Source organism: Littorina saxatilis, linkage group LG14 (assembly GCF_037325665.1).
Source record: "Littorina saxatilis isolate snail1 linkage group LG14, US_GU_Lsax_2.0, whole genome shotgun sequence".
Taxonomy (NCBI): domain Eukaryota; kingdom Metazoa; phylum Mollusca; class Gastropoda; order Littorinimorpha; family Littorinidae; genus Littorina; species Littorina saxatilis.
This window is the reverse complement of record NC_090258.1, coordinates 14642805-14666440: the sequence shown is the minus strand read 5'-3', so window position 1 is coordinate 14666440 and position 23636 is coordinate 14642805. Positions and strand designations below refer to the sequence as shown.

Here is a 23636-nt window from a genome sequence, read left to right as displayed (position 1 = left end):
AAGGTTCAGTTGCATTCGACAGCCGCGCCGCGAGCGGCTGACGTCATCGCTCTGGTTTGCTCTGATTGGTCAAATTTCCGTCGTTCTATGTCTGTGTCATAGAAATTAGAACACGCGCTATTCTTCTGCAAATAACGCTTCGCGATCATAGCACGCTGCGGCGCGCCGTTTTGAGCATAAGTCAAATGTGGACAGGGTCGGCCGGGAGTGTCTGGACGGGCCTTTATTCCTCTCAACGGCCAAAACACACAGCCTGCGAAGGATGCTTTCGCATGCAAATGTTCCATATTTGGAAGAGTGACCTTGAACCTCACAAATTCGTTTTGCTGATTGGTCATCACCAATACATTTCAACCCGGAAAACGTTCTGCACGTGCGTGCACATCATTTCGTAAACACACGCGAACGTTATTCGATGACGGTTCAACATCTCAAACTGCGCTGTTTCCTCTCAACTCTGCCTCTCAAAAATAAATACTCCAGGAATACTTCATGCAAGACGCAGAGGAAGGTACAACTTGCGGCAGATCGAGCAGCGAAGAAGAAAAAGCTAGCAGTCGGTGTGAATGTCGAGTCCGCGATGCATGAATAGGTAGGATGTCAGGTCTTGTTTATCTCACAGAAATTCAATACTGACTGTCCCCTTCCACTCCAATGTACTGCTAATCGAACTTTGGACCATATATTCCACTCATGTGTCTAATTCGTGGTGAAAAATGATATTTTGACTTAAAAATTAGCTTCGTTATAGGGACGTAAACAACTCGGTGCGTTTTCGAGTGAATACATTTTTTGTTGTAAACTCTATCGGATTTCATCTGCTTTACTGATAAGAACTTGATATTCTTGTCTCCCTCTAGATCCGTGTACCCAATGAAATTGTCAGGGAAGAATTCAGTCCAGAGTTTATATTGGCAGAAGCCCGACTTCCTACCCAAAGCTGCATGTGTTATGGAAGAAATACCGCCTACTTCGAAGCAATTTCGGGGTGAAACTCGGCCAGTTTTGTGTGATGTAAACACTTATTAGACAGAAACCATGTGTCTGCTTCTGTGATGAGACTGAGAACATCCAGAGTTGCAAGTGAAATTCCAAACGCCTTATAATTGCCAGCTGATCGTATTCACTGTACTTGATGTTTCATTGAGTGTAACATCAGTTTGCTGTCAATATTTGCAACGTTGGACTGATAGGGGATTGTGAAGAGTATTTGGAGTATTGAAAAATGTCTGTGAAAAGTACCAGATTGCACACATACTCTTGGTTTGGCAATCTGTCTTCACTGTGCGCAGCAAAACACTTCACAAACTTTCAAATGCAATTTTCTCAGAATGTGATTTTCAAGGCAAGCTACATCACGAGCATGGTATTTGAAACTTGGCACACATGTAATGACACCATTTTTTGCAAAGTATACAAAGTTGCGTGCATGTCACATTTGTTTCTAGGACGTTACGAACGTTTGCAAATGTTTAACGGAAAACCGTTACAACGTCCATTCTCGGGTTCTGTTTGCTCCAAGTACTAGCGCGAATCCAGATGAGAGTCTTTTTCATCGTTCTGTGAAATGTGGAGAGGCTGCTATTTGTAGTGTTAGATTTATTGCATATCAACTGCGGCTACCCAGCAAAAACACCACAAAAACCCTGGATTTGTTGCTGTTTTTCAGGATTGTGGTCGCTCTCCTTTACACGCTAGATCAGCCTGACTGCGCGACGGATTTGAACGAAATGTGTATGAACTGTTAGGTAAGACACCAAATAAACTTTCGGATGTAAAAAATGTAAAATATCATTCAGTTTAAGTCACCGTTTCGACGGTTGAAAGTGAATCATGCCGTCAAAAAACGCCATTTTTGAGGGTAGGCGTGGTCACGGACCTGTGACGTCATACCCAAATATTGCTCAGATTCCAGAAACACATTTTTGAGCAGAAGAAAGACTGATCTTCAAATACACGTATATTTCTGACCAAAAAACTGCTTTTTTAACATCTGGGGTATACCACTGAAAAAATATCCTTAACTTTTTGTGCTCGGTGTATCATGTTTTGAAATAACAATCAGTGATCTGTCCATGTAATAACACGGCCGATTTGTAGAAAAGAAATCTTATTTGTTTACTGAAACTGGAATGCAGGCCTGATTGGGAAAATGTCATGCACAATTGTATCTTCCCTCATTGCATGCCTCTGAACCGAATCTGGAAATATAATTGGTCCATAATGACGGGAAATTGCTACTGGTGAACACATTATTACAAATTTCAAACCTGCAGCTTCAACGATTTTTGTAATAATGTGATTTTTGCATATTTCTGTACGTAAGCACTGTCAAAATGCAATTCAACAATGCTCTTGCATACCAAGTTGCACGTACGCCTTTAGCAATTTGTGTTAGAATGGATTTGTTTTATCGATATAGTTGCCTCACTTGTGGTGATGAAAAGCGCTGGCTATTGAATACCGATACGCAGTTTTTTCGTTGGTCTCCTCATGTTAGATACCTTGTTTCTTGATTGTGTTTATAGTGTTAATGTTAATGTTAATGTGTGTGTGTGTGTGTGTGTGTGTGTGTGTGTGTGTGTGTGTGTGTGTGAGTGTGTGTGTGTGTGTGTGTTAGTGTGTGTGTGTGTGTGTGTGTGTGTGTGTGTATGTGTGTTTTATTGTTGATTTTTACACCCCCGGTATAGGGGTGTGTATAGGATTCGTTACACCCCCGGTATAGAGGTGTGTATAGGATTCGGTCGATGTGTTTGTGTGTTTGTGTTCGCATATAGATCTCAAGAATGACGGACCGATCGTCACCAAACTTGGTGAACAGGTTCTATACATTCCTGAGACGGTCCTTACAAAAATTGGGACCAGTCAAACACACGGTTAGGGAGTTATTGGTGGATTAAAATTATACAAGGACTTATAGAGAGACATAGTAATGGTCAAAGGGAAATAACCATTCTCACTGCCACCAACTGAGAAGGTTATTTACCTTTGACGGGGGTGTTTTTCCTACCTCGGAGGAATTTCTTGTTTCTCTTGTGTTTGATTGTTTTTGTTGTTGTTGAGTTTATTTGTAGGGGGGGGGGGGGGGGGGCACATGGGTTCATGTACTTGTATTTTTGGGAAAATTACTTTCTGGTTAGCGGATCATTACCACTGTCAGATGAAATTTCTGCCTCGAATACTGTGTACCAGCTATTGAGAACTACCCTAATCCATCACAGTGAAAACCATCACTCAGAGCTAGAGATGCAACTACCACCACTACAAACAGTACAGCCGTACAATGAGTGCTGCCTGAACAAGAACATTAACGATGAAAGAAGAGAAATAACGACGGAATCATCAACAGCAGCAATAACAACCGCTCACTAAATAAAATTAAAACATCAAAAACATTTTACCAAAGAAACACACGGTCACATATATTATGCAAATTTGACGTGGTGCAAATCGCCTACCATTGTATTTTGCGCGGTTTGACAAATAAATATCTTCCACACCGCGTGTCGTTCACACTCTGACTCCGTATCTGTCAGACATATTTACTTCGCGTGTGCATGTCAGGGCAACACGTTTGTATTTAGATGTCTGTCTCACACCGTATTCGCCTGAAGGTAAGTTGAATTTCAGAAACGTTAAAGATTGAGAAAAAAAGATGAAAAAATGTGTAATCGGAAGTGTCAAAAAATGAAAGAAAAATTCTTCACAAACACAAACACACACACACACACACACACACACACACACACACACACACACACACACACACGCAAGCACACACACATACTCACACACTCACACACACACACACACACACACACACACACACACACACACACACACACACACAAGCACACACACAAGCGAACGCGCGCGCGCACACACACACGTCATTGTTGGACAAGATAGGTATACACAACTGACTGTTTTGGATATAAGTTTGCTTGTTCTTTCCGACGACATGAAAATGTGTTCCGTTTTAGCTGTTCTGATTTTGTTGGTAGATTTTAGTGAGAAAACGTGTTTTTTGGTTTGTTTTTGGTTGTGACAGCCGGGTGTCTGTGGTGTACGTTTCACGGTTTAGAAACTACCTCATGTAAAATCATCCTACTTGCTGAATATGATATGGGAATGGATGGCCCTACCAGTTATATAACTGGTTTTACCATACACGGCCTCGTCACAAAGATCTGCACTATAACGTATCTGACTAGTGGGTTTTGTTTACGGTTAGTATAGAAGTTGACAGGACAATGAGTCAGGTGTAATTGCAAGATGAACATGCGCTGGTTAATATAATAGCTTATGTGTTTTATGTGTTTCTCTCTTTTTGAGTGTCCAAATAATGCTTATTATAATGCGTAATTTAGAATCGTTGACCAGCAGGTTGGATGCGTCGAGGGACATTTCCGTTTTAATGTATTCATTTTAATAGACGATAACGTGTTGTTATTGTTATTGTTATAGATGTTATACATGGGTTCGATTGTATATCTGAAATCCGGAACACCACAAATTGATTGCTCAGAAAGTTGAAGGAAAGAACTCAAAATAATGCAGTATTCAGTGATTGCGTTCATTAGAACATCAAAACATGTCCAATACTAGTTCGTAATCGTGATTGCTGTCGAGCTTGATAGTGCAATTGTCAAATTATCCTGACATTAGGTAGAAGAGTTGGTAGATGGTAATGTTCCCCCAAAAATGTATAAACTTGATCAGTTGGGTAAAGGTCATATCCACAAAAGGAATATGTCCCTGGTTTAACAAATACATCCTCTGGCGTATCTAGATGTGGCACTTTTCAGCACGTGTACGGGAACGTGAACGGGTAACGTCATCAAATCTAGTTTTTACGTCACGCGTTTGCCAAGATCTGCAGTCTTGGTGGGAGCAAATCAACGTATGATTTGGAACATTAGAGATAAAAAGTGAGTCACGGGTGACGCAATATCTACACGTAGGCGTACAGGTCTTTGTTACACGTTCCCATCCTGAACTCGGGTCAAACATGAGTTCTTCCCTTCGGGTCTCATTCTATCCCTGACAGGATGCCTTGGTTTTCCTTCTCTGGAGAGGAAATCGATTTTTTACATATTTAGATCTTTTCGTAATGTGTTGTGGATATAAGCAGATTCGCGATCGTCGATAATGATTTTTCATGGTGTTGTGTAATTTTTAAATTACAAAGGAATTGATATGTAAGACAGTTTCAAGCGAGCTATCTTTCGCGGATGTATATACTGTGCAAACAACTCTAAAGTGTCACGTGATAATCAACTTTGGCTTCGGTGCGCGCCGGTGCTGACGATTTTTTCTGTAACCAGTTGAGAGTGATGCAACCATATAATTATCACGGTCTCCTTCCGACAGCAGTCTCAAAATGTTGACTTGTTTTGACCTTAGAACGATGTCTTTATCATAACTGTGAAGAACAGAACGGAGATCACTGTCGAAGTCGGCCAATATGCAATCATTTTCGTCTCGCGAACACTGATCTCAAATTTAGATCAGTGCTCGCGAAAAACATAAGGCAGATAACTCTGTATTCTTGTTTTGATAGTTTCGCGCAATAATTTAGCATGCTGTCAGAGAGAAACTGGCGATAGCCGTGGAGCGATGATTATCAGAATGACACGTTCCATCATCTAGAACACTGTATTAACTATGGAAAACGATTGTACATATTTAATCTCAGGGTCGATAATTCACTTCAACGACTTCGGCCGGTTTCCATTCATTACTGCTTGTAATCGATATGTCCCTGGTTTTAAAAATATTTCCCTTGGCGTAACTTAAATTCTTTCTGTTTGGTTTCAACACACACACACACACACACACACACACACACACACACACACACACACACATACACACAAATACACACACACACACATATATATACACACACACACACACATATACACACACACACACACACACACACACACACACGCGCACACACACACACACACACACACACACACAGGTGGCATACGGACTCTGATATATTTGAAAGTTTGGAATGTATTTGGAATTTGACATGTTCGAAGAAAATTTATTGTTGTAACGAAATCCCTTCTTTGCAACATCATTACCCAATATTGACGGACTGTGTGATGATATCTTCTGCTATGACCTCCGGTCTCGATTTTGATATCACTGTCGAAACAGACCAATAGCAGAAGATATCATCACACAGTCAGTCAATGTTAGATATATTGCTAATTCTCTGGATATTTTGTATTTACTGTAAAGAAATTACAAAAGTATTTGTCTCAGTTTTGGCTGTTCCATATCCCTCCCTCTGATTATTATTCCTTTTTGTTTACTCTTCTCTTGTACTTTTCAATTTTTTTTAAATGTCTTTTCTTTCAAAAAGTCTCTAGTTACTTGCTCAACTAAATTTTGGGATAATTACATTTTCATATATATTTGTTTGTTTTTAAATTTAGGTGTTTTTGTTTTGGAAGTGGGGAAGCAATAAAGAGGTCGTTGATATCAAAACTGATATCGACGGAAATGTCGTCGATATCACTTTTGCACTTAGCTCAGTTTTGCCCAATTGACCAATGGAAATCCACGTAACATATGAAATAGCAATATAGGATAATAAACAGGTCGCGTAAGGCGAAATTACTACATTTAGTCATATTGTCGAACTTACGGAATAAAACTGAACGCACTGCATCTTTTTCACCAAGACAATACAGCTTCGTCAATCCCCCGCACGTGTAAAACGCAGTGAAATTGTCAAGCAAGTCAGTGTAGCGTCGTAGCGGTTGCGTTTAGCAGGATAGTGCGCTTTTCTGTATCTCTATTCTTTTTTTAACTTTCTGAGCTTGTTTTTAATCCAAACATAACATATCTATATGTTTTTAGAACGGACAAGGAATAAGATGACATTGTTTTTAAATCGATTACGGAAACTTAATTTTAATCATGATTTTTATATTTTTAATTTTCAGAGCTTGTTTTTAATCCGAATATTACATAGTTATATGTTTTTGGAATCAAAAAATGATGAAGAATAAGATGACTATTTTTGAAATAATTTAAATTGCAATTTTCAGATATTTAATGACCAAACTCATGAATTAATTTGTAAGCCTCCAAGCTGAAATGCCAATACCAAAGTTCGGCCTTTGTCGAAGGTTGCTTGACTAAAATGTTAATCCATTTGAGGGCGTGACAGTGCGGCCTCAACTTTTACAAAAATCCGGATATGCAGACGTCATCAAAGACATTTATCGAACAAATGAAAAAAACGTCTGGGTATATCATACTCAGAAACTCTCGAGTGAAGTTTCATGAAGATCGGTCCAGTAGTTTTCTCTGAATCGCCCTACACATACATACAGACAGACACACATACACCACGACCCTCGTTTCGATTCCCCATCTATGTTAAAACATTTAGTCAAAATTTGACTAAATGTAAAAAGGGGGGGAGTATAGAAAAACAACTCAAAGTGTTTTGACTATATAACACTAATTACATAAGCGCGCATACACATAATCACAGGCGCGCGCACACACACACACACACACACACACACACACACATACACACACACAAACACACACACAACACACACACACACACATCAAGGAAAAGAAAAGCCAAACAAATAATTCAAGTGGCAGCCCAAATTTCCGACCTATATATACACACACACATAGACACACCGTGGCACACACCCACATAGGGTGATTTTCGCCTATTTGTGGACATTGTGTATTATTTTTGTACTTCCGTCAAAATGCGATTATATATGAGGACCTGTTTTGACTTTTATGTTTGAAGAGATAGAAAGTTGAAAATAAATGGAATGTTTAGGGAATTCGATACAAAGGTGTCAAACAAACTTTTACTTGGATATCTCGCTAAATATAGCGTCAAGAACGATTCGAAAAAAGCAGCAATATGCGGACAAGTCACTATTTCAAAGCAATGTGTGGACCACAACACTACAGAGCTCTACAGAGCTAGCTCTGTATGTTAGGGGTCCGCAAATTGCTGCATATGTTGTGTAAGAGTTAATCCTGGACCTACATCTGCTAAACTACAGAGCTGGTAAGAGAAACTGAGTGGTCGGTTGAGCAAATACCGTTGACACAGGAGCAGTTGAAAAGGCAATAAAAGCATAAACGAGTGCTGTCTTTCCATGACTTTGTTTTATGAAGCTGTTGCTCCACATACATTTAGCTTTAGGGGTCTGAATTATGTAAATCACCCACATCAGTGTTTGCAAGCTTCTCAGGAACGAGAGAATACAAGTAGGCTTTGAGAAGGAGTGTGTGATTAACCTTTGCCGTGCTTCCTGGGTTCACCTGTACCCAGAGACACACTAAAATCATTGTAACTCTGGAACCATTAAAGGTATCGTTTTGAAATTTTAAGTATCTCTCACACACCTAATTTGCTCTCTGTCTGCAAATTTTTAGTGTGTACATGACAAAACATCAGAATTAATTGATTATGATAATTTACATAAACACTACCGTTGGCGCGGGTTCACACATACCCATACTTTTAAAGAGTAGTAGTGATTGTAACTATCCCTCTGCCGACGGCGCGGGTTCTGCTACACCCATAATTACCAAAGCGGCGGAACAGTGTCTGTCTGCCTGTTTGTCTCCAAGAGACTGTCTGTCTCTCTGTTTGTCTGTCCGTATCTCTCTGTCTGTATGTCTGTTGTCAGTTGCTCTGTCTGTCTGTCTGTCTATCCGTCTATCTGACTGTCTGTCTATCTGACTGTCTGTCTCTCTCTCTGTCTGTCTCTCTCTCTGTCTGTCTCTCTCTGTCTCTCTCTCTTAGTCTCTCTCTCTGTCTCTCTCTCTTAGTCTCTCTCTCTGTCTCTCTTTCTTAGTCTCTCTCTCTCTCTTTCTTAGTCTCTCTCTCTCTCTTTCTTAGTCTCTCTCTCTTAGTCTCTCTCTCTTTCTTAGTCTCTCGCTCTCTCTCTTTCTTAGTCTCTCTCTCTCTTTCTTAGTCTCTCTCTCTCTCTTTTTATATTTAGTCAAGTTTTGACTAAATATTTTAACATCGAGGGGGAATCGAAACGAGGGTCGTGGTGTATGTGCGTGTGTGCGTGTGTGCGTGTGTGTGTGTGTCTGTGTGTGTGTGTAGAGCGATTCAGACTAAACTACTGGACCGATCTTTATGAAATTTGACATGAGAGTTCCTGGGTATGAAATCCCCGAACGTTTTCTTCATTTTTTTGATAAATGTCTTTGATGACGTCATATCCGGCTTTTCGTGAAAGTTGAGGCGGCACTGTCACGCCCTCATTTTTCAACCAAATTGGTTGAAATTTTGGTCAAGTAATCTTCGACGAAGCCCGGACTTCGGTATTGCATTTCAGCTTGGTGGCTTAAAAATTAATTAATGACTTTGGTCATTAAAAATCTGAAAATTGTAAAAAAAAATAAAAATTTATAAAACGATCCAAATTTACGTTTATCTTATTCTCCATCATTTGCTGATTCCAAAAACATATAAATATGTTATATTCGGATTAAAAACAAGCTCTGAAAATTAAATATATAAAAATTATTATCAAAATTAAATTGTCCAAATCAATTTAAAAACACTTTCATCTTATTCCTTGTCGGTTCCTGATTCCAAAAACATATAGATATGATATGTTTGGATTAAAAACACGCTCAGAAAGTTAAAACAAAGAGAGGTACAGAAAAGCGTGCTATCCTTCTTAGCGCAACTACTACCCCGCTCTTCTTGTCAATTTCACTGCCTTTGCCATGAGCGGTGGACTGACGATGCTACGAGTATACGGTCTTGCTGAAAAAATGGCATTGCGTTCAGTTTCATTCTGTGAGTTCGACAGCTACTTGACTAAATATTGTATTTTCGCCTTACGCGACTTGTTTAGTCTCTCTCTCTCTCTTTCTTAGTCTCTCTCTCTCTCTCTCTCTTAGTCTCTCTCTCTCTCTTTCTTAGTCTCTCTCTCTCTCTTAGTCTCTCTCTCTTTCTTAGTCTCTCTTTCTCTCTCTCTTTCTTAGTCTCTCTCTCTCTCTCTTTCTTAGTCTCTCTCTCTATTTTTTAGTCTCTCTCTCTCTTTCTTAGTCTCTCTCTCTTTCTTAGTCTCTCTTTCTCTTTCTTAGTCTCTCTCTCTCCTTCTTAGTCTCTCTCTCTCTCTCTAGCTCTTTCTTAGTCTCTCTCTCTTTCTTAGTCTCTCTCTCTCTCTTTCTTAGTCTCTCTCTCTCTCTCTTTCTTAGTGTCTCTCTCTCTCTTTCTTAGTCTCTCTCTCTCTTTCTTAGTCTCTCTCTCTTTCTTAGTCTCTCTCTCTCTCTCTCTCTCTCTCTCTCTCTCTCTTAGTCTCTCTCTCTTTCTTAGTCTCTCTTTCTCTCTCTTAGTCTCTCTCTCTCTCTCTTTCTTAGTCTCTCTCTCTCTCTTTTTTTAGTCTCTCTCTCTCTTTCTTAGTCTCTCTCTCTCTCTTTCTTAGTCTCTCTCTCTCTCTTAGTCTCTCTCTCTTTCTTAGTCTCTCTCTCTCTCTCTCTCTCTTTCTTAGTCTCTCTTTCTCTCTCCTAGTCTTTCTCTCTCTCTCTCTTTCTTAGTCTCTCTCTCTTTTTTTTAGTCTCTCTCTCTCTCTTTCTTAGTCTCTCTCTCTCTTAGTCTCTCTCTCTTTCTTAGTCTCTCTCTCTCTCTCTTTCTTAGTCTCTCTTTTTCTTAGTCTCCCTCTCTCTCTTTCTTAGTCTCTCTCTCTCTTTCTTAGTCTCTCTCTCTTTCTTAGTCTCTCTCTCTCTTTCTTAGTCTCTCTCTCTTTCTTAGTCTCTCTCTCTCTCTTTATTTGTCTCTCTCTCTCTCTTTATTTGTCTCTCTCTCTCTCTATCTTTCTTAGTCTCTCTCTCTCTCTTTCTTAGTATCTCTCTCTCTCTCTCTTTCTTAGTCTCTCTCTCTTTCTTAGTCTCTCTCTCTTTCTTAGTCTCTCTCTCTCTTTCTTAGTCTCTCTCTCTTTCTTAGTCTCTCTCTCTCTCTTTCTTAGTCTCTATCTCTTTCTTAGTCTCTCTCTCTCTCTTGCTTAGTCTCCCTCTCTCTCTTTCTTAGTCTCTCTCTCTTTCTTAGTCTCTCACTCTTTCTTAGACTCTCTCTCTCTCTTTCTTAGTCTCTCTCTCTCTCTTTCTTAGTCTCTCTCTCTCTTTCTTAGTCTCTCTCTCTCTTTCTTAGTCTCTCTCTCTCTCTTTCTTAGTCTCTCTCTCTCTCTCTCTCTCTTTCTTAGTCTCTCAGTCTCTCTCAGTCTCTCCCTCCCCCTCTCCCTCCCCCTCTCCCTCCCCTGCAAGAGGTCGGTGAAGGGAGAAACTCGATGCAACCACTGAAGTAGCGCTGTGGGTTTCCCTGAACCCACCCCGTCGTTAGAGAAATAAACGGTAAAAACCCTCTTTCAAATGTATGGGTTCAGACAAACCCGCATCGTCGTTAGAGGAATAAACGGTAAAAACCCTCTTTCAAATGTATGGGTTCAGACAAACCCGCATCGTCGGGAGTGTGTAGTCAAAAGCGGCATCCGGCAAAGGGAGACACGGGATTTAAAAAAAAACCTGAAATATTAATTGGGGAAAGAGAGACACTGACACTGACACTGACACAATTTAATTGAACATGGGCCTACAGCCCCTTTCAATGAGGGGGGGGGGGAGGGGTACACATGAATCACAGGGAAAAATAGAAAACATGATATTTAAACGTATGCAAAATACACAGTGGTTTGTTTCAAGCTTTCCTCTATCAATAATCGTGCACATCAATGCTGCCTAATATATACATACAACCGAACAATAAATACAGCAACAACAAAACCTTCAGCGACAATTAGTCCTCATTATTATTTAACATTGACAATCTTAACTGAAATGCAAAAAACAAAAACTTTGCTAAATCTAGAATTGTTTCTGTGTCTTGTTTTTTAAACATGGAAATCATACTGCCCAACTGATCACCAACACTTAAAAACTATGCTAAATACTTTCTTCTTAACTCACAATATGTTTGGCATTCAAACAAAAAATGGATTTCGGTCTTTAATTTATCTTCACCAGAGGGGGGAAAGAGAAAAAGAGAGAGAGAATCAGAATCAGAATGGTTTATTTGCTAGGCAAAAACATTGGACCGTGTTCTCCTGGGTGACACTGTGAGCGTAGCGTGTAGCTTGGTCGCCATCAGTGGTCGCCGGTGCAAATCTGACAACAAAAGTCAAGTTGCTCCCATTGGCGGCAATTTTCCACGATGTGACTTGGTGGTTGTGGAGCAGGGCTTGTTAGGTTGTTTCTGCAGCAGTTGGCAAGCCAACGACTGTCATTTTGAAGACTGGGTGGCCGAGTCGTAACGCACTTGCGCTCGGAAGCGAGAGGTTGCGAGTTCGACCCTGGGTCAGGGCGTTAGCAATGTTCTCCCCCCTTTCCTAACCTAGGTGATGGGTTCAAGTGCTAGTCTTTCGGATGAGACGAAAATCCGAGGTCCCTTCGTGTACACTACATTGCATGGGGTGGGCACGTTAAAGATCCCACGAGTGACAAAAGGGTCTTTCCTGGCAAAATTGTATAGGCATAGATAACAAGTCGCGTAAGGCGAAAATACAATATTTAGTCAAGTAGCTGTCGAACTCACAGAATGAAACTGAACGCAATGCCATTTTTCAGCAAGACCGTATACTCGTAGCATCGTCAGTCCACCGCTCATGGCAAAGGCAGTGAAATTGACAAGAAGAGCGGGGTAGTAGTTGCGCTAAGAAGGATAGCACGCGTTTCTGTACCTCTCTTTGTTTTAACTTTCTGAGCGTGTTTTTAATCCAAACATATCATATCTATATGTTTTTGGAATCAGGAACCGACAAGGAATAAGATGAAAGTGTTTTTAAATTGATTTCGACAATTTAATTTTGATAATAATTTTCATATATTTAATTTTCAGAGCTTGTTTTTAATCCGAATATAACATATTTATATGTTTTTGGAATCAGCAAATGATGGAGAATAAGATAAACGTAAATTTGGATCGTTTTATAAATTTTTATTTTTTTTTACAATTTTCAGATTTTTAATGACCAAAGTCATTAATTATTTTTTAAGCCACCAAGCTGAAATGCAATACCGAAGTCCGGGCTTCGTCGAAGATTACTTGACCAAAATTTCAACCAATTTGGTTGAAAAATGAGGGCGTGACAGTGCCGCCTCAACTTTCACGAAAAGCCGGATATGACGTCATCAAAGACATTTATAAAAAAAATGAAAAAAACGTTCGGGGATTTCATACCCAGGAACTCTCATGTCAAATTTCATAAAGATCGGTCCAGTAGTTTAGTCTGAATCGCTCTACACACACACACAGACAGACAGACAGACAGACAGACACACGCACATACACCACGACCCTCGTTTCGATTCCCCCTCGATGTTAAAATATTTAGTCAAAACTTGACTAAATATAAAAAGGTCCACCAAAATTCCCGTGTGACTTGGAATAATAGGCCGTGAAAAGTAGAATATGCGCCGAAATGGCTGCGATCTGCTGGCCGATGTGAATGCGTGATGTATTGTGTAAAAAAAAAGTCCATCTCACACGGCATAAATAAATCCCTGCGCCTTGACTATGTGCGCGATACAAATTGCATTAAAACAAAACCAAAAAATCCCTGCGCTTAGAACTGTACCCACGGAATACGTGCGATATAAGCCTCATATTCATTGATTGATTGATTGACGTTTAGTTAAATTGAAGCGCAGCTCAATAACTCCGACCTGCCCGCTCGGCAAAATCTCGCGAGCCCCCCAGACACAGAGAGAGAGAGAGAGAGAGAGAGAGAGAGAGAGAGAGAGAGAGAGAGAGAGAGAGAGAGAGAGAGAGAGAACTCAGGAACTCAGGAAATTTAATGCGAGGCCACCGGCATATACGCATGGGGGTTTACAAAAGACACAGGAAAAAATAGGAATAAAAATCCACAACAAAATTTCATGGTTGTACAGAAACAAGAGAAATATATATCGTGGCACGAAAATTTACAAATTTTGTCTCAAAGTATCAGTCATAGCAACAATTGCCTGTTTGAAATTTCTTCATCACGTGTTTTCATGGCATAATAACAATACATGGCTACAGCTCTATTAATGTATATACTCTCATTTTGTAGCAGAAAAATCAAGGGTGGTACATGTACATTGTCAGTGAAATATTTCAAAATATATTTTACACGTAGATCCTGGTATTTTGGGCAATGTAGCAGAAAATGTATTTCGTTTTCCACAGCAGGACAAAACGGGCACGTGTTTGGTACAGCACTATAGCGTTTGTTTCCATTCAGGTCAATAATACCTAGGCGTAGTTTGACAAAAATGTTTCTAAATTTAGTAAGTGTGATATCTGTTAGGTATTTTTCCGGCTGCAATAAAGACTTGAACGAACTATACGTTGAAAATCTATCACTTTCCATTATCTTACCAAACCATTCCTGCTTATAGCAGTCAATCAAACGCTGTCTAAACGCACGCAGAAAAGCTTTTTCATGAACAACACCACCATTCAGCCATACAAAGGAAAACCCACACATATCCAAACAACGCTTTACCGAGCAAGCCCAATTTTGCAAATCAACCTCATTTCCGGGTAACCTTGAAAATCTTTTTTTATCCATCTCGTACGCTTGTCTAGGTAATCTAACCAAAAACATGTTCTGCAGCTTTAGCCAGTACCTGATAACACTGACAGTACTGTCAATGAATAAAGGGAAACGACCGAGTTCTCCATATGCCATCGCGTTTGGAGTTCTTGGTAAAACATTCAAAAATCTTTTACAAGCAAACAAATGCGGAGATTCAACAGAACGAAAGCGTGTGATACCCCATATTTCAGAGGCGTACAAAAGCATAGGTTTTACTAGCGCATCAAACAATTTAAAAAATACACTAACATCCATGCTACCTAAGCTCCACATTGTTTTCATGATTTCTACCACTTTTCCCTTGGCTCTGCCTGCAAATTCTTCTAAAGCAATGTCAAATGATAATTTTGTTGTCAATGTGACACCCAAATATTTATAACTGTTTACAACATCCATAGGTTTACCTTGATAAAACCATTTTTCTGTCTTAGATAGATGACCGCCTTTCCGAAAAACCATTACTTTTGTTTTCTTTAAATTTACACTGAGGCCAAGGGCAGAGGAGGCTTGTTCAAGATTGTTCAATTGGTTTTGTAGTCCAACAGGTGTTGTAGAAATCAAACAAATATCGTCAGCAAAAAGAAGCAAAAAAATTTCTTGTAATCCAGGCAAAAACTGAACACCATGCCTTCCATTTGAGGTTACTTTATCGGCTACTTCAGTAATTAACAGGGAAAAAATCAGGGGAGACAACATGCAGCCTTGTTTCACCCCGGCAGGGCAATCAAAAAAGTCAGACACTTCAGGGCCCCATCTTACACATGACTGGACAGAATCATAAATCCCTTGTAGCATACGGATCATTTTCGTCGAAGTTTTTATTTTTTGAAGAACGACCCACAAACTATCCCTGTCTACAGAATCGAAAGCTTTCAAATAATCAATAAAAGCAACGTACAGTTTACTTCTCCTTTGTCCATACAGACATTTCTTAATCATAGTCACAAGTGTAAAAAGATGATCAATAGTTGAATAGTTTTTTCGAAAACCAGCTTGTTCTTCACATATCTTGTGTTCACTCTCTGCCCATTTATACAGACGCCTATTTAGGATGGAAGTAAAAACTTTACTAATAGTACTCAGGAGGGAAATGCCCCTATAATTTCCAGGATTATTTACATCACCCTTTTTCAGTAAAGGAACTATCACGGACTGACTCCATTGTTTAGGAAACACACCAGTGTCATAAACACGGTTAAAGAACTTAGTGAGAAAAGGGGCAACAATATCCTCAGCTGTTTTTAGAAATTCTGCTGGTATTTCATCAATACCAGAAGCTTTCCCTGCTTTTAATTTTCGAATGGCTTGTTTTACCTCAGCTAACGAAATTTGTTCATCCAATTCATAAATATGTACATCTTCCTCACTTTCTTCATTTATTACATTTTCGTTTTGTTCAGGCGTTGAAGCTGTGTGCTGTCCCAAAATGTTTTCAAAGTGATCTTTCCAGACATCGATATTTATAGTAGCACGGTTTCTCTCCCTTGGGCGAGACCGCTTTACCGTTGACCAGAACATGGAAGGATTTTTTCTGTTTTCTAGTAAAGAATCTTGTACTGATTTTCTATGTGCTTTCTTTTTCTCTTTTATCATATTTTGATATTCAGATCTTTTTTGCAAATACTGTAGTTTATCCTCAACCTTTCTAGTGCGAGAGTACCGACTAAGTAATCTATTAACTTCACGTTTTCCCTCCCTACACTCTGTGTCAAACCATCGGCTCGTACGACGCTGACGGCCTCCAAAAAACACCGTGCGTCGCATGCACCGACCCGCTTCTAAAAGCGTGTTTACAAACAAACAAAGAGAGAGAGAGAGAGAGAGAGAGAGAGAGAGAGAGAGAGAGAGAGAGAGAGAGAGAGAGAGAGATGATGGGGAGAAGGACGTCTAGTTTGATAGGCAGGGGCGTAGCAATTAAGCCCGAGGGGGGGGGGGGGGGTTACAACCTGGGGCCCAGGGGTGGGTAGAGGTGGGGTACCGTGGCAACGCCCCGTTGGGGGGTCTGGGGGGCATAGCCCCACTGAAGTTGAAGAATTTTAGCTATCTTATAAACAATCTGTGGCTTATCCTTGATTTTAAACATGATCAACTGGTGTCAGCAGCCACTCATTATTTCTTTTAAAGTTAGTATTAAATAATGGCAATTTATCTAATCTTCCATATCTGCTCCCGACATCATACAGTATGGTTAGAAGAACAACACGTCGCATAGGAGTGGCAGTTAAAACTGTACAAAAATGATACTGATGAAACAATGAACACTTCCCCCGGCTTTACAGACAGAAACAACAACACAATTCACAAACTGTTTTTTTTTAAATTTTTTACAGCCGAGGGGGGAGGGGGGAGGTGGGTTCCGCAACCCCTGTAACCACCCCCTAATCCGCCCTTGATAGGCATGGGGTTAAGTTCACATGTTTTGGGTTGGGTGGCTGAAACCAGCTTGCGGACAGACTCTGGACTGAAACTCGAAAAATACGGACCAGAATATTGTGCCGCATGCTGGGCTGACTGACTTTGATCAACAGAAATGTTGAAGCTGTTGCGAATAATATTTGTACAACCTTCTCACGAAAGAAATCCGAAAAAGCGTCAGCAAGTTGGTCTGCATGCTTCACTTTCGCTGTGAACTTGGGTTCTTTATTGTGCACATGCGCGGACATGGGGGTGTTCGAACACCGAGTTGAGTCTGCACAGAGTTTACAATGGGAAACAAATCCCTCGCAGAACGTGGGAATCGAACCCACGCCGATAGCGACATCTGGTTTTAAAGCCAGCGCCTCTACCGACTGAGCCATTTCCCCGCTCGGGCTGGATGTAGACAATACTTTAGTATGCTTACTCCATTACAATGGAAAATAAAACGGATCATATCTTAATTGTTATGTCTGAGTTATTTTCGTATTTTTCATCAACCCCTCATCCCATTGTCTTGTGATGTCTACATTTACATGACAATTATGCAGTATATGTGCATGTCTCTTTGTCTCTCGATCTCTCTTGTTTTCCCCTTGGGGTCTTCCTTGTTTCAAACTTGCACCAATCACAGTATCTGGTATTCAATCTCTAGCACAAAAAACCGCTAAACCTCTTAATGTTTGATTTTATTTTCTCTCTCTCTATCTCTGTCTCTGTCTCTGTCTCTCTCTGTCTCTCTCTGTCTCTCTCTCTCTCTCTTCTCTCTCACCTCGGATGCAGGCTGTATGAAGACAATACTTTAGTATGCTTACTCCATAATATGGGAAAATAAAACTGATCATATCTTAATTATTATGTCTGATTTGTTTTCGTATATATGTCTCATCAACCACACACCCCATTGCCTCGTGATGTCTAAATCTACATAACAACTATGCAATATATTTCCATGCCTCTTTGTATAATTATGTATCTCTCGATCTCTCTCGGTTTACCCTTTGGGTCTTCCTCGGGGACACAGAATACGAATAAATCGGATAAAAGAAGAAGTCTGACGAAAGAACAGAAAGAAGAACTACAGATTTGATGATTCACGAACCAAAACAAGCTGACAGAGGAGTAAGGAGGGCTATCGTAGAATGGGAGCATCTCGTTACTCCCCCGTATCGGTACTCCTCCGGCTTGTTACTGACTCTAACCCTAACCCTAACCCTAAGGGGGAGTAACGAGCCGGGGGAGTAACGAGCTGACCCCTTGTAGAATCAGATTGGTTATTAGTATATTGTCTATGTCTCGAAAGCAAATATTGGTTTGTGAGTCAGACGACTTGATCCTCAGAAAAATGACGTGGTCACCTCAATAACTACCCCGAAAACTAAGTTACTCTGTATTTTCCAAGTTTAATTTTGGTCATTTTAGTGCCTCACATCGCCATGACAAGGGCCTAAATATAGGCGTCGCAGCAAGCATGCACACCATATATTCAGAAATTTGCGGACGTCCGTCACTATATTGCAGCAATTTGCGGACCAAAGATCGCCTATTTGAGGACGTCCACAAATAGTCGCATTTTTCGGCCGATGTCCGCAAATTGCTGCGATATAGCGACGGACGACCCCATTTGGTCCGCCTATTGCGGTAAATCCACAAACACACATTGGCACACACACACACACACACACACACACACACACACACACACACACACACACACACACACACACACACACACACAGGTGGCATACGGACTCTTTTATATTTGAACGTTTGCATCATGTATTTTTGAATTTGACATATTCGAAGAAATATCATCTATTTAACAGACAGTCAAGTACAAAGTGTCAGATTCCAAATATATATGATGCAAACGTTTAAATATAAGAGTGCCGCCCCAGTGTTTGTGTGTGTGTGTGTGTGTGTGTGTGTGTGTGTGTGTGTGTGTGTGTGTGTGTGTGTGTGTGTGTGTGTGTGTGTGTGTGTGTGTGTGTGTGATTTACACATTTGTTCAAAGTCAAAAGCAAAATCACGTATGAAAAGACCTGTGCCAAAAAAACATCGACCCCAAACACACGTAGTTCGGTTTAGATCCAGTCATAGCTGCACCAGAGACGTAGAGGTTACATGCCGAGTCTCAGTGATTATCAAAAATAATGGTCGAAGTTAGCGGATCATGAAAAATGCGAGCTTCAGCGAGCTTTTTCATGACCGCGAACTGAGACCATTATTTTTGATAATCACTGAGACGAGGTATGTAACCTCTTTATCCCTCCTTTCTTCAGTTGTTCAAAGAAAAGAGGAGTTTTTGTGCGAAAGTTTGATCGAATCATATTCACCCAACCAGTCTACCTGCGCAGGCGATCGATTAATGCGCGGTTGTATAGTTCCGTGCAAATCATTCAATTTTGTTGACACTTCTTGTCAGTTTCCATGTTTTGAACTAAAATCAAGTACACAGTTATGTTGTCATTCTGCTGTGGCGGTAAAGGCAGATAGTGTGTGTTCTGTTCATGTTTTGGTATCGCTCAGGAAATGTTCTTTCTTCGAATGTGACTAGCAGACGAAGTTTTACACCCGTGTTCCAACGTTAAAAACTGTATGAAGTTTAGTTTTCTGGGGCAAAATAGTGCATGAAACCGCTGCATGTTCTTTACGTTGATTAAATGTTTGCAATTGATTGCGTGTGATCTGTTTATAAAATGAAATATTGTTGAAAACTGACCGTCGGATTGCAGTCTTGTCGGTGCAGCCGAAATCTGGAAGGGGAACTACTCGTGTCGCTAGACAAAGTATGAGAGTTACTTTTCCTTGGAATCTTGCTAGCGATAAACGATTGTGCACGGCAGATCTGAATTCAGAAAACAGCCAAACTCATGGATTTTATATGGAGATTCATGTGTTCAAGTCTGTAGTTGCTGGTTTAAATACGGGATGGTTGTATTGTTTGCTCCAGAAATGTATATTTTGTACATTAGAGTGTTCTGAACTTTTGAGTCGCAAAAAGTAGATCCACAATGTGTACAGTCTCTACCCATGAGCTATCGAGGATTCAGGCCCGTTGTTGGGTAAGTGATTTTGGTTGTTGGGTAAGTTACCGAAAAATAACTAGCCCTACAAGTTTACAGAGAGAAAGAAGCAGAGGGGGGAATAAAGATAGTTATTCCCCCCTCTGCTTCTTTCTCTCTGTAAAGGTGTAGGGCTAGTTATTTTTCGGTAACTTACCCAACAACCAAAATCACTTACCCAACAACGGGCCTGAATCCTCGATAGCTCACAGGTTGATGAGTTAGACTTTGAGGGAACTACTTTAGCGATTGAAAAGTTCCGAACGCTCCAATGTACGAAATATACATCTCCAGACCAAACAATACAAACATACTGCATTTAAACTGGCAACTACAGGCTTGAACACATTAATCTCCATATAAAATCTATGAGTTTGGTTGTTTTCTAAATCCAAATCTAACGATCAGTGCAGAGAAACTCGCTTTAGATCTCTTATGAGTGCACGCAAACTCCCAAGGCAAGTAACTCTCGTACGACAAGAGTAGTTCCCCTTCCAAATTTTCTGAACTGAGTTGCTTGGACAAGAGACTGCAATCCGACGGTTAGTTTTTGACAATATTTCATTTTATAAACAGATCACACGCAACCAAATGCACACATCGCATCAATTTAAAGAACATACAGCGGTTTCATACACTATTTTGCCCCAGAAAACGGAACTTCATACAGTTTTTAACGTTGGAACACGGGTGCAAAAGTTCGTCTGCTTGTCCCATTCGAAGAAAGAACATTTCCTAAGCGATACCAAAACAGGACCATAACACACACTATCTGCCTTTACTGGCACAGCAGAATAACAACATAACTGTGTACTTGATTTTAGTCCAAAACAGGGAAACTGACAAGAAGTGTTAACATAATTGATTGATTTTCCCTGAACTATACAACCGCGCATTATTCAATCGCCAGCGCAGGTAGACTGGTTGAGTGATTTGGATTCGATCAAACTTTCGCACAAAAACTCCTCTTTTCTTTGAATAACTGAAGAACGGAGGAATAAAGAGGTTACATACCTCGTCTCAGTGATTATTAAAAATAATGGTCTCAGTTCGCGGTCATGAAAAAGCTCGCTGAAGCTCGCATTTTTCATGATCCGCTAACTTCGACCATTATTTTTGATAATCACTGAGACTCGGCATGTAACCTCTACGTATACAGAGACGCGTCATCCTTCTTTGCGCTGCGGTGCGAAATTGAGACCGGCCAGCCCAGCGCGGGAAAAGAGCCACACCCTGCCGCACAAGGAAACTCGCGTTTCGCGGCTGCTGTCGGCTGTGTTTATATCACGGTTATATTAACATACTGTCTGTTCTGTCCGGCTGACAGTGCTGCAAAAAGTAACTGGATGAAAAAATATGTTTGTTTGTGAACATCCTTTTTAAATGACCATAAAAACACCGCAGAAATGGTATAGATTAAAATTAAATCACATTTTCTTGGGCAATATTCGCTGGATCGCTGTAGTTATGCAAACATGATTCAAGTCAGTCTCTTTTCACGACCTAACCGTCGTTATTTTTGTGTGTTTTAATCAAATACAAATACATACTGAATACATGGTCAGTTAAGCCTGAGAAAATATGTCAGGAATAAATCGTTTAACGAAATAGTTCCCGGTTAAATCGGTAACTAAGGCATTTAGTCAATTTGGTGTCGTCCCAGCACATCGAAACTGAAATGGGTTGTCAATTACACGGAGCTAAGAAGTTATCATGAAAGGAAAACTGTAATTCTTGTGACCAAACCGGCTGACTTTAAAGAATCTTGATCGATCGATGATTTTCTTATTTCTTTTCAGTTGCTTCTTTCTTGTTCAGAAAGCTCTCTCTCTCTCTCTCTCTCTCTCTCTCTCTCTCTCTCTCTCTCTCTCTCTCTCTCTCTCTCTCTCTCTCTCTTATTATGGCAAGATTCCGAGGTGGAATAACAGAACTATTTGTGCACGTTAATCGATATAAGAGATACGATGCGGATATGTTGTTATGCCCCTTTTTTCCAGGGAAAGTAAAGAAGATGAGTTTTATTTTGTGCTTTGTTGCCCCGCACTTCGTGATTTGCGATGCCAGTTTATTCCTGCTAAGTTTTATAGAAACCCAAGTTTACACACGTTTTCTATGCTTTTGGCATCTGTGAATGAAGGTATTGTTCGAAAGTTGTCAGCTTATCACGGTGTACAAAGCATTTCGGCTACGTAGTGTTGTTATGTCTTAGTTCATGTAAGCCTACGGTATATTTTATTTGAAATGTAATGTCTTAGTTCGTGTATGAACTATGATTTATTTCATTTGATTTGTGTGCAAATGTCATTATGTCATTGTATATATGTTCACGCCCGTCATTTACAATCAAAATATTAATCATGATAAATGATACTAACGTTCGCAGCTGCAAGCCGTTGTAGATCTACTCTATAACTCCGCGACGGCCGTGTCAATCAAACGAGATGGTTATGTCTACCCTAATCGATCACCGACCGTATTGCCACTAGATCAGTCTATCAGTTCCAGACTTGGCATGCCGAAATGAGATAAAGTAGAGGAGAAATAAATCTTATACATGTGAAACTAGTACCAACATGCACAGCTTGGACTGGTTTGAGGCTGTAGTGTGTACATTGTGTGTTTTCACTGTTCCGCGGGTAGAATAGATCTACACGCAGTTCGACGCTACAACTTTTACTGATTTTCCAACAGTTTAACGAGAGAAAAATTGAAGAAACCATCCTCACCTACTCTCTTCCTTGGGAAATTTGAACATCCTCAAGCCTTTGGCATGTGCGTTTGAGCAATTGATGGCCGAACACCATGCCCCACTGCGTTTTCGCGTTGGCGCGACCATGCTTGTGCAGCACGATATCACCACTGCTGTGGAAAGAGAAAGTAGGTGGTTCCATGTTTCCGCGTGGTGGCGCCACTGGGCTTCCGGTCTCACTTTTCAGCACCGTATGGAGCGTCTCTGTATACTCTATAGTCTCTGGCTGCACCCACATTGAACCGAACGTGAGCCATCGAGGACCCACGCAACTTCCCCATTTCGAAAAAGACGTCACGATGTCACCGCAGATCTTTTTGTTTTTGCTTCACAGCAAAGAAACGAAGCAAATATTTGGCTTTTATTGCACACTGAAAAATCGTGCATGAAGCGAATTTTCAGGAAATATATATTTGAGGTTTTAAATCAATGGCATTGCTAGGGTGTACTGCTTCAAACACACGTCAAAGGTTAAAAATTCACCCCATTTTGGCGCTTTTTACGGCCAAAATATGGTGTCTTTTCCGACGGGTTTGTTGAAAAATCACTTCGGGGGCAGTTCTTAAACATTATGTACAGTGCCAAATTATACATCGTTGGAAAGAGTAAGACCTGCTCTTTATTCTGACCTAAGGTATACTGCATTCATTTGATACTCTCTTATCTACACTTGAATAAAACAAATGGCAATATTTGAGTCTTTCTTGCATTTATATCCTTTAAAATTTTTAGAAT

General features: G+C 40.3%; 2 protein-coding genes across 2 annotated transcripts in view; both read left to right on the top strand.

The window, feature by feature from the left end:
- LOC138947229 (sperm microtubule associated protein 1-like) overlaps positions 1-9057 on the top strand; it is a gene marked incomplete in the record, with an annotated part of 44568 nt that extends 35511 nt beyond the window's left edge. The window contains 1 exon segment of the mRNA XM_070318668.1: positions 9008-9057.
- LOC138947217 (uncharacterized) overlaps positions 3495-23636 on the top strand; it is a 69479-nt gene continuing 49337 nt past the window's right edge. Inside the window, exon 1 of the mRNA XM_070318654.1 lies at positions 3495-3614. Coding sequence (XP_070174755.1) covers positions 3585-3614 — 30 coding nt within the window. The 5' untranslated portion in view covers positions 3495-3584. The remainder of the gene's footprint in view (positions 3615-23636) is intronic.